This window comes from Bidens hawaiensis, unplaced genomic scaffold (genome assembly GCF_021521415.1).
Source record: "Bidens hawaiensis isolate Kalapana, Puna unplaced genomic scaffold, B.hawaiensis_p1.1 tig00051769_1, whole genome shotgun sequence".
Lineage (NCBI taxonomy): Eukaryota > Viridiplantae > Streptophyta > Magnoliopsida > Asterales > Asteraceae > Bidens > Bidens hawaiensis.
In genome coordinates, this window is record NW_027499304.1 from 41,693 (window position 1) to 54,416 (window position 12,724).

The 12,724-nt window shown below is 31.1% G+C and overlaps 1 protein-coding gene and 1 pseudogene across 2 annotated transcripts; one reads left to right on the forward strand and one right to left on the reverse strand.

Annotated features, from left to right (window-relative positions):
• Nucleotides 1-721: 721 nt before the first annotated feature.
• Nucleotides 722-4,394, reverse strand: LOC143599306 (actin-depolymerizing factor 2-like). The gene is made up of 3 exons (XM_077077292.1): nt 4,229-4,394; nt 2,163-2,428; nt 722-1,153 (listed from the first exon to the last, which is right to left on the reverse strand). The coding sequence occupies exons 1-3, from the start codon at nt 4,229-4,231 to the stop codon at nt 1,003-1,005; spliced, it is 420 nt and encodes a 139-aa protein (XP_076933407.1). The 5' UTR covers nt 4,232-4,394; the 3' UTR covers nt 722-1,002.
• A 4,129-nt stretch (nt 4,395-8,523) lies between these two features.
• LOC143599307 (small ribosomal subunit protein uS8-like) lies at nt 8,524-12,724 on the forward strand (annotated as a pseudogene). The gene is made up of 4 exons (XR_013147276.1): nt 8,524-8,592; nt 9,415-9,565; nt 9,677-9,837; nt 12,408-12,724. The product of XR_013147276.1 is annotated as a small ribosomal subunit protein uS8-like (transcript).

The window sequence follows — 12,724 nt, forward strand, 5'->3', positions numbered from 1 at the left end:
CACCTCTAGATGTACTTGCTGGTTCAGAGGTTTGTATAACTTTTTTTTACCCACGAAACTTAGAAATATAAATGCCAAAAATCAATGAATCAATTGATTATCCATCCTATTGCGAATGACAAAAGGAAACAAAAAAAATATTTGGTTAGGTTCAACAGATACTTATGTTTTGAATAGTCAGGTCGGTATCACCAAATACGATATGCATCTCATACCAGCAAAACATTTTTTTCTCTAACCTGGTCTAATAACCGGGAACCCAATCCAAATGTTAAATTGCCATTGTTTCGTATGCACCCCAGGTTTTATTATAAGACTTTAGTCTTAAAATACTTTATAAAATACTGAATTATGTTTAAACAAACAATGAGATTGTTAAAATGTTAATAAATATGTTTCAAAAATAAAAAGTGTCTATATTATGTAAGATAAGATTAAAAAACTAAATAATGATAGTTACTAAATACTTCACTATAATTGATCATAATGTAATGCTTTGTTATATAAGAGTCCACCACATAAAAATGAAACTATAAATAAAAAAGAAATATGCATACACAAATATTATGATGGTAGCAAATTGAGTTTTACTACAAAAATAACAAATTTATTTCCATATCAACTGAAATTGGGCCAACTTCAAGATGATCATGTCATCTATAGTTTTCTTACACAGTACAGTAGTAAATTTATCTTCCAACCATCTTATAAAGTTATATAGAACAAACCAAAAGGTAAAATATCATTAACACCCCTGTCATAAGTTTTCAACATACCAAAATATTTGCCAAGGATAACTGAATTTGCCAACTTAGGTAACCCAAAACCAAAACCAAAACCAAAAAAAAAAAGGTCAAAAAAGTACCAACATAACTGAAAGTACCACTTCAAACACAAACCAGAAACATATCATCATAGACAGCTTAAAGGAACACATACCCCACAAGCTATTAACATCTCCCTTTTGATCATAATAATAACAATAATAAAATCCATTTTGATTTAATTGGCTCGGCTTTTGAAAACATCAAGGTCCATCTCGGTGGGGTCTGTTGCTTGAAGCTCCACCTGGATACCATCAAGTTCCCTCTTGAATCGGTCCTTTGAGCTAGCATAAATCATCTTGTTTCTCACCTTTGCAGTATCAGGAGACCTTCATAAATTGATATAAATGTATTCAGAACATGATGTTTTTTATGTTATACATACACGACGATTTCAAACCGTTCATTTGGTTATGTTTAATCATAAACAGGACAGTCAAAACTCAAAAGCACTAAATAGAAAACACTACATAAGAGGAAAGCTGTCCAAGCTATTTTTGAATAAAAGATAAACGCATAAATGAGCAAACTATTTCTTTGTGCTAAATCAGGCATAAAATATAAGCACCATGACGAAACAAGCTTAAAAATAAAAATAAATAAAAAATAAAAATTACCTTGGTTACTTTTCTATTATGTGACACGAAAAAAATCATAAAACAGTTGAAATGTTAAGAAAGATTTTGTTATATAACATGTTTATGGTCGTATCATGGTCATATCGGTGTTTTGGGTCACGTTGGCATTATTAATATGTTCATCAATTCAGATATTGGTTTATTCGGTCTTGAAACTTTTTATGGCCATAACCGAATAAACCGAACCAATCCGAAATAAAAAACGTGTCTAATCAAACCGAATTAAACTGATATATTCGGTTCAGAATTTTTTTCCCTAACCGAGCCAATCTGATTTTGAATGTGTCTGTCCGAACCAAATTCAACTGATTTATTCAGTTCGGTTATCGGATTAAACCGGTTATTATTCACTTAGGTTATCCAAATAAGCAAGATTTGCGGAACCGATAAAACCAAATTCACAACTGGGATACAGTTAGAAACCGAACAGAAAACCTCACAATCCGGTTCCCTTTTTCAAGTTACACATACGATTCGGTTTTCAGTTATATGCACATCCAACAATCCAACATAAACAGTTACATATTTGTGTAACCCTATAGAAAAAAAATCAATAGTCAGGTGGTATCCTTAAACATTATCCATATTTTTAAAGCATAAAGTTTCATGTTTGACCTGAACCCATTACCCAAACTACCCAATCCACCCATTTTATCCACTTGAAAAATGTATAAAGTTGATTTCTATATCTTGTACTTACCATGCAATGAAAAAGATCCTGCTTTTTTGGCAATTCTCTTCGGTAACAAAGTCATAGTCAAAGACAGCATATCTGCATTCAGCAGTAGGTAGTGATGCAACTAAATCTTCATGGCTTTGAGTTGGCTCACCAACTTTTTCCACTATCACTTCCTTTTGTTTCTCCTCAATCTTGAAAACTATATAACGGAATGTTCTTTTTGCCTTCAGATCCAAAAACTTTAGTTTGCATTCATCATGCACAGCCATACCAGATGCAGCGTTAGCCTACACAAAATCAAATGGCAGATAATGAAAACAAAATATTAATAATAACACATGTTAGTTTAGTTAAAATTTAAAAATAACCCCAATACTAACTTAGGGTTCCAACTTCCCACTCAGAGTCCCTTGCTATTGAAAGACTAGCCTATGACAAAATAATCAAGCACTACCAAACACGAATGAATCAAATGTCTGAAAATTTGACCCATGAACAAGTTTTGGTATACGATAACTGCAATACTTAGACTATAGGTATAAAGATAAAAAGTAATTCATGTACACAACCCTTCGGTGTTATTGTGCTAACTAACTGTTGTTAACTTATGTGCAAGGCAAGCATACATTACTTGACTGAGGCAAAAACAAAAAACAAGTTGAACTTTAATGTCATAATGTTCTTAAGATGTGCATCTTTATAACAAATTATTCCATCTTAAAAGTTAAAACGAGTATTCATGAATTTTAAATCATGCCTCATGAAATTCATCAACAATGTTAACCACACAAGTTAAATTTCAAACAATTTAAGATCTATCTAGTATCTCCTGTGAAGGTTGAACTACAGTATACACCAATTGAACAGAAAGAATGGTTTGAAGTTAGAACTTCCAATAGTACTAAATCACGTTGTCATTGAACAAAACTTTGTTATCAAGGGAACTTTTGAGCAAAAATTCAAAAATTACAAGAATAATAAAGCTATATCTGAATCTTTCAAATCTGGATACAAACAGCATAATTTTGATAGCTATCAATTAAACATGTAATATTATCAGATTAACCTTCTAAGCTATCAATCAAACAAGAACTATAAATTTTACTCTCAAAAGTCAAAACCTCACCGTTAATCAGATCCAAATCCAAAACGCAACATCTGAGAAACAAATCTGAATCCATGTAGTCATTTACAACTCTATGGTTTCAAATTAATCAATAATGACACATCAAATCAAACACCTAAAACCTAACACGTATTCACCAAAATTACACTATACGAAACACAGTTCATCGCATTCAGATGGAAACACTTGAACACATTGTAATCCAAATTAGAAATGTGTCTAACCGAACCAAACCCAAACCAAACCCAAACCGATTTATTTGGTTCGGTTTTCCAATTAAACCGGTTATAAGTTGATTTATTTAGTTCAATCATCCGAATAAGCAAGATTCGGGGAACCGGTAACCGGGCCGAAAACTGACAATTCGGATACAGATTCAAATTCATCAATAATAATGATAAATCAAATCAAACACCAAATCACCAAAATCAAACAATAAGATACACACTTCAACGCATTTAGACAGAAACACTCGAACAGATTGTAATTCAGCGATTAGTAAACACTTGAACATATTATAATCCGAATTAGAAATGTGTCTAACTGTACCAAAGGTTATCCGATTAAATTGATTATTATTCAGCTTATTCAATTGAAACCGGTAACCAAGCTGAAAAACAGAATTCACAATTCGGAAACAGTTAGAAACCGAACCAAATTCAATCTGTTATCCGATTGAATTCAGTTCGGTTATCCAAATCCAAAACTCGGCATCTCAAAAACAAATCCGGATCTATCGACTAATTTACAAGGCTAGGGCTTCAAAATTCATCAATAATAAATTAATAATGGTACATCAAAATCAAAGACCTAATCACCAAAACTACTGAAACAGATTCTAATTCAACGCAATTCACCGCATTCAAGAGCTAACACTCTGACAGATTATAATAATAAAACAATTAATAAGCAAAATGAACAAGTCAACGGAAGTAAAACAGTTGTTTAGAGAGATTATTACCATAGCTTTGACGGTTGATCGGAGAAGATTGATCAGTGGAAATTGTAGAGAGAGAAAGAAGAAGAAGGTGAATTGATAGGAGAAGTGCGCACGAAGATTAGAAGATGATGAAGAAGAAGATAAACAGCGAGAGCTGTATGTATCGGTGGTTAGTGGTTACCATACACTCATTATTTAAAATCATTTTATTTTTGTTTTCTGACTCAACCAATTATTCAAATGGTCCCGTTAAGTTCAAGAATCCACTACTGAACGTCGCTTATTTGTTTAGTCTTCCATCATCTTCTGATGTCAACGAAACTAAATGACGGAGTCAAGAATATTAAACCTGGGTCACATGGAAAAACAAGTTTCTCTTTAACCACTCTATCACCTGCTCAAGAACCACTTATTAAAATAATAATAATAATAATAATAATATCAAATTGAGGTTTTTTTTTTTAATTTTTTGGTTGACCCAGAATATTCCAAATATGACTTTTAAAAGTAGGTTGTGTATATGAGCTGACTAGACTCGTTTACTTTTACAAGTTGAGAAGTTGAGCTTAACCTCCACTCATAGTAATTCTAATGTTTGTTACTTTTTGATATGATTTTTGATGTTTATATTGTGATACTTTAATTGTGAGACATCAATCACTTAACATTTTTGACCATAAAATATCATATTTAAAGTGTTAAAGTTATTATCAGACTCAAATGTTATGTGTATCTTTACAAGTTAAAATTAGAGTAATGTGATGATGTGTGAATGTTTGACCGTCATGAGGAAATTGATGAGTCTTGAGTTACGAAAACACATTGTGTATTATAATACATACTAATAGTGCAGTTTTGAAAATTGTGTTTGTTTTCTTGAGTTTACTATCTATACTATATATAAAGTATGGGTGAAAGATCTTTTAAATTTTAAGAGGTACAATCACTATTGCATAATATACCATCACTAATGCATAAAATTTTGAGAATTTAAGGACAATATTGTAACTTTGACATCTTGAACGGTTAGAATTGTTTACTTTAGAATATAGTTACAAAAATGATCATTCAACTTCAATATAATTTTGTTAATTTATAAAGTAGTTACACATAAACCCTCTATCTTTGCCCATTTAATTGACAAATTTATTTAAAATGTTTATTTCTTCAATATCTTTTAATATATTGTGTTTTAAACAAAAACGAACTTACCATTGCAACATGCTTATTTTTGTTAACGTTTCAATGTAAATTTTGTTTTATTTTGAGATGTTTATTATAATGTACAAGTCAATTAAGCATAAGGGTACAACTCAAATATGCAATTATGAACCTAAAATATAATTTTAAATTTAACCCTTCAACTATACTCAACTTTTGTAAATTTAATTAATAATTACATTTCAATCCCCTTAAGTTTACCCACATAATCATCTATATTCTTTTTCATTGTTTTTTTTCATTTATATCTTTGTATATAATACGTTTTAATAAATTTCAAACATATAATCACGACGTGTTTATTTTTGTCGACGTTCAAGTGTAAGAATATTGGTGCACATGTTATGCCCAAAATGATTTCGTTTCATTTAATAAAAAGTATCAGTTTTGGTTTAAGTCAAAATGTCATTAAAATGAGTTTGATCATTTAAAAAAAATACTTTTATTGTTTCGGGTTAACGATTGAGGACTTTGACATGTCAAAACGCATTCGAATTATAACTGGACGTAAGCTAAATGAGTTTAGGTCATTATAAAAAAAGTTTAGAATTTTGTTTAGGTCAAAACAAGCAATAAGTAAAATGAGTTTGACTCATTTAAAAAAATGTCAATTATGGTTCTGGTTAAAACATGTTATAAGCATAATGAGTTCGGGCCATTTAAAAAAATGATTTTGGTTTGCGTCAAAACAATTATATGCAAAATGAATTCATGTCATTTAAAAAAAGTATCAATTTTGGCTATATGTGGACATAAATCTTTGGTCGTTTATGATGGTTTCAAAAGACTCCCAAATAACTATGACTAACACAGTAGATTTGGTTCAAGTTATAATGCTCAACAAAATGAGTTTCGGTTATTTTTTTTAATATTTTATATTTTCGTGCTAACGATCGAGGACTTTGATATGTTAAAACACGTTCGAGTTATAACGGGATGTAAGCCAAATAGGTTTATAAATTTTTTTTTAAGTTTTGTTCAGATTAAGATGGGTAATAAGTAAAATGAGTTCGGGACTTTAAAAAAATTGTCAAAATCTGGTTAAAACATGTTATAAGTATAATGAATTCGAGTAATCTTTTTTTTTTTTTTAAATATGTTTTGGTTTGCATCATTACAATTATATGCATCAATTTTGGCTATGAGTGAACGTTAAATTTTTGGTCGTGCATGAAATTTTCAAAAGACTTCCAAAATAACCGTGACTACCATAATAGATTGGGTTCAGGTCAAAATGCTCAGCAAAATGAGTTTCGATCATCTTTTTTAAACTACCAAGCCACAAGTATAAAACTTGGTTTTTATGATTTGTATAATAATTGTAACGTACAAAAGACATCATTCATGTTTTGAAAACCGTATCGTACCATATGTTTTTAAGTTTGTAATTACTAAAAATCTGTTTAAACATATTGTCGTCACCGCAGCATCGCACGGGTATACTACTAGTATATTTATATGGATCTGAAGGTTTAAGACTTTATTGTTTAAGATGTTGAGGGAGTTTGGCGTTGGTTTGAACCTTGATGTGAGTGGTTTTCGTTTTTCCTACTTTTTACAAATTTGGTTATTGACAATTTCATTTCCCTTAATAATTTAGTTAAATGTTTAATATTAATTAGAGGCCCTAATCTATAGCAAGAGTCAAAACGCCTGCATTGATGGACTAAGCAGGAATAAGAATAACCTAGTCTCCTTATAATTATGTTGATTCTCAAACAATTTTAGTTGATTAAATTGGACTACTATATGTAAATGGGAAGAAATATAACTTCTACTTTCAACAAAGCATTGTGGTACATCTAACTTGAGCCTACATGTAATATAAAAAAGTGTCTTTTGAAAAGGTCAATTTAAATTATTAGAAAGGAAAAAGAGCATTTTATTATTTTATTATTACTTTATTATAATTCATTCATGATGATGGATGGTCACTAATTATCACATCTCATGACAACATGTGGCAAGATCCCTACATGAGAGCATACTTTTATGATTTATCTTCAAAAGTTCTCAATAATCTTTAGGGAAAGTCATTGCTTAGTTGTGAAATGGATGACCACTATATCAGATGTTTTATTATTACAAAATAGAAACTATAAACTGGAAATAGTAAGCATGTAATTGTTGGTTTCCAACATAATCGACAAATGAAAATCAAGATTTGATTAAGATGAAACTAGAATCTGAAATTACAACTTCTATTTTGATAACATATGTTTCTAATCTACGATAATGTTTTGGAGTCATGTTTCGAATAGTTAACATGAGAGGTAAATCATGTAAATCATTAAAAAACATCATGGAATACGTGAACCCTCGTCGTATGCTGTATATGCTACTTTTGGGGTTGAATATTATGAGGATTGAAGTGGTGCAATGGAAATTTACACACGAATAATACGAACGAATTCGTAGGAAATGGAATATAAAAAACACGACAATTATAACAAGTTTTATGACTGTATCTTACATTTAGAACTCATGATTACATTGTTCACGAACTGATTTCAAGTTGAGTCGACTTTAATTTTAACTTGAAATAATACAAGCCAGTTAGACTTAGCTCAAAATTTATGTGTACCAAACCAAAAATGAAACTCAAAAACATGAAATTAAACTTCATATATTTAGTTGGACCTAGAGGTAGAGATGCATAAAAAAAAAAACCGTATTGATACCGTGTTGGACCTGTTGGCAAGTACCGACTTGGAATAAAGCAAAGCCGAAATCTGATTGCCAACTTATACATCAAAATTCTTGACCCGCTAAAACCCAACGTGAACCTATTAAAACCCGGTTTCAAACCAACCAAACAAGATTCTTCCCCTTTAAAACCGGTGCCAACCGATTCTTTGTTGACCCAACCCGAACCTGATTCTCACTTATAAACCGAAAGTTAATGGGCTTTCTTTCCATAACATAATAAAGCCCACCCACCAACCATATGGGCTATTATCAAAATACTTTTTAACAAGCCAAACCCTAATTCACACCTCACTCTTTGTAATCTATCATCTTCACGCCGCACCCATTGGTAAACCCTAACTCATCTTCAAATTCAATCTCAATTCCAGCTTCTAGGTTAGTTTATTATTAACCTCTTATTTGTTCGCTTCATTTTGTCTAATTTGCACGTGATTTGATTTAATTAGTTTGTTACGGTTAGTTTGTGTTAATTCCTGTACATAATGCATGAACATACAGTTCCGGTTATTATTGCTTATATATTTCGGTAAATTAGCTGCCAATTATCTGTGTTTTTGTTTCGAGCTCTTTATATAAAGCTCGAGCTCGACTCGTGTGTTATTTATATAAATAGAAATAATTTGTAACATTTTTATTTTTTTTTATATATTTTGAGAATGCTTAAACGAGCCTAAGATTGAGCTAAGCTTAAATTAAAAAACACATAATTGTTTAGTAGATTTTATGCAATTTGGTTTTTGATATATTAACGATTATAACTCGTGCTTTGTTTAGATGTGAAAGTATCCAATTAAGTAATTTGTTTTAGTATCTGGACATAATGCATGATCTTCCGGTGCCCGGTTATTTTATTGTTAATAAGTTTTGGTAAATAAGCTTCTAGTTATCTGAATTTTTGTTTCAAGTTTTTTTTTCTAATTCTCGAGCTCGGCTCGTATAATTGTATATTAACTATTAAATAATTTATTAACATTTTAATGAGTTTGTGCGAGATTTGAAGCATACTAGTAATGAGTTGTGAAATTATGCTACCGTTTGAATTTTGAATGATATTTTAGGGTTTTAAAAAGTTACATAATCTGTTAATTCTTGGATTGTGTGTTTCAGTTTTTCATGGAATTGGATTTTGATTCATTTTCTATGTATAGTTTTTTGTATACTGTGAGCTTGCATTAGAATTCGATGTATATCAAATCAATCAATGTTTAATGGTACTCTTTGGTAAAATTGCGTGTGTAATATTGTGTAATTATAACCTAAGTTGTGTGTTCTTGCAGCAACTTGAATTTGCAAGGATGGTGAGAGTTAGTGTTCTTAACGATGCTCTTAAGAGTATGTACAATGCCGAGAAACGTGGCAAGCGACAGGTCATGATTAGACCTTCTTCAAAAGTTATCATCAAGTTTATTATGGTCATGCAAAAACATGGTTTGTTTCTTCAAGTAATATTTTTTTATGAATTTTTATCATTTTTTTATATTCACAAAATAATATGAATGAATTAGGGAATTGATGTTTATTTTGTTTTATATGATGCAGGTTACATTGGTGAATTTGAGTTTGTTGATGACCACAGATCCGGTAAGATTGTGGTGGAATTGAATGGAAGATTAAACAAATGTGGGGTTATTAGTCCTTGATTTGACGTTGGTGTTAAGGAAATTGAGCCATGGACTGCTAGACTTTTGCCATCAAGACAGGTTAGTTTTATTTTGGAACTAATTAGCGTATTGGTTTAAGTTAGTTAACTAATCAACATATTGATTTGCTAAGTTAGTTAACTAATCAATCTTTTAGCGTTTGTATAAAGATAAGCAATGTTATTATACTTGTCGGGTCTGATTAAAAACTTTATGACTTTCATTAGGTTATTGTTGTTATAAGATCGCTTATTATTGTATAATTTTGTACGTGCATGTGTAAAAAATGTTATATGTGATATGAGGTAGTTTAGTTTGTGGTTTGTCATACATACACTTGTATGCATGGTTTAAAAAAACGGAATGAGGCGGCGCCTCAAGGCGCGCCTCGAGATGAGGCGGCAAAAAACCGATTATGAGGCGGCGCCTCTATGTCTGAGATTATACGTACGCCTCTAAGGTCCGAGGCGGTGGAAAAACGGTGAGGCGGCGGAAATGATTGAGGCGGAAAAACATCCAAAGCGTCAATATGATGGCAAATTCCGGCGCCGGAAATCAAGAGGAAAGAAGATAACGGCTGGAAATCAGGATGAAGGAAGTGACGGCGACTATGGAACTTACGTTTTAGTGATTTAGGTTTAAATAAGTTTAATGTTTTGACCTTGAACCCCCTCTGTTTCAATATTTTACCTTTACTCCCTGAAACTTGTAAATCTTTACACAAAAGTGTCATATCAGTTTGTGTATTTTAACTTTTAACCCCCTCTATCTTCAACAGTTTACATTTAATCCTTCAGTTTATAAATTTATACATAAAAACCACAAACTTAACATTATAAATTTATACATTGAATTGTAAAGTTTTGTTTCTTGTTATTATTTGTTACATTTAGTTATGAAGGTTCTTTGTTTGATGTTTAGTATTTTATATCTTTTAAGATAAATAAAAAATATATATATATTTTTAATTCCGCCTCTGGCTTACGCCTCGGTTCGCCTCAAGGCTTACGCCTCTTGAGGCTAAGGGAAAACGCCTCGAGGCACGATTCCGTACTTTTAAACTTTGCTTGTATGAAGTAAATCTATTATGTTAAATTAGATAACATATATTTACACAACATAAAAGGTGGTAAATAAGTTGGTTTTCATTTCTGTCGGTTTTTTCTGTAGGCACCAATTTGAAACCTTCTTTGTTTATATTCAATAGGTTCCTTTTGCTTTTTATCATGGTTTATTACATTGGTCTTCATTAAATAGAATTTCTACTTTATAAATGTTCTTAAATGAGGCTAATTCTAATCGACTGAATCTAGACTTTTTGAGCTTTTTGTCGTTTATAAATTAAAATCACATGTATCTATATTCTCTAAAATTTAATTTGATCCCACCGTATAACCGGTTCAACTATTTATCCGTTATAACCGAGTAGTTTGAACACAAAAGTTATCCACTATGCAGATCGGCTGGTTCGACTTGTCTAATTAAGACACAAGGGTAGCTGGTTCAGTTATACACTTTTGAACTTATTGTGTTTGAACCACCTGATTATAACATGTCAGAGGTTGTACGGGCAAGCTCTGTTGCCGATAAGGTGGGACTGTATTTAACTTTTAGGGAAAAGAAACATATGATTTAATTTATTGTTGGTATGAGGTTCTAAAGTTCTAAATTTGGTTGACATGGGATCAACTTTATTTATAGAAAGTTATGAGGGGAGATATAGTTGATTGATGACCGAAGTGAGATAAATTATTGTAAGCAGCAAGGAGGATTCTTGAAACGAACTAGACACTAAGGGGTTAACCGACAGAAATTACAAATATTTGAAACCCAACTCATCTACCAACTTGTTTTGTTTATATATTTGTTATTTCTAATTTTACATAAAAGTTTTTTTTTTCATACAAGTATATGAGTTGCTCAGTTGCACATCGTAACTTAGACCACCATGTTTATATATTACTTGTTTATTCATACATATATATTTGGAAAACAATTTACATAATTACCTGTCCCTAACGTTTACTGAAAGTCACATGTATGGGTATTCATCTTTTAAAAGTTAGGGAGTAACTGCGTAATAGTGTCAAAGTTACCCATAAAATTTTTATCCGGTCTGACCAGTGAACTTGTAGTCTGATTCTGTTTTGAAAATAATTCTTTATAACCAGGGTTGTAAACGAGCCAAATCGCTGGCTTTTTTACTTGAGATCGCCTTGCAAAAAGCTCTAGTATAAAATTAAGTTTGTTTAATGATCAATCATGGGTTTCACTTGTCGAGCCGGCTCATGCTCCCAAACCAGGCCATGTGTTATTTTTTTTTTATTTTATGCAATACATTTTTGTTTAATATGTGGATATATAAAATTATGATAACAATAACTAAATAATATGTATTATGCTATATATACAAATTTGCAATTACATTTAAAATGTTATCTAAAAATAATTTAAAGTATATATAAATTTTAAATAATAATTAATGAATGACTTGATCCTTTGCCAAGCCTGTCTTAGAAAGCAACTAATGTTTATGCGGCACCCTACTTTAAGTTGGTTCTGTATGATTATTATCTCAATTTGTGGAATATACGTAAATGTGTTAGCTTAATGCATAATGCAACGTGCAGTTTGGTTACATTGTGCTGACAACATCGGCTGGAATCATGGATCACGAGGAAGCCAGGAGGAAGAATGTGGGCGGTAAAGTTCTTGGTTTCTTTTATTAAAAAGAACATGATGATTTAATCATTGTCTTAGGTGCATGCCATTATGGCTATGAATCAAAAGTGAAAGATTTTTGTGTTTTGAGATTGAATTTTGTTAATGGATGGTTTTGTATGTGTCATTTTATGACTTTTCATCTCGCCTTTTTTATTTATTTGTTATGCTATAAGATACATTTTTGGTTGGGTGATATGTGGTTAGAAAGCCACATGATTTTTAA

What these genes read in the sequence shown, in the direction of transcription:
- LOC143599306 (XM_077077292.1), bottom strand. An exon ending in AGGATCTTTTTCATTGCATG is followed by an intron (nt 1,154 to 2,162) that starts GTAAGTACAAGA and finishes CAATTTATGAAG; the next exon opens with GTCTCCTGATACTGCAAAGG.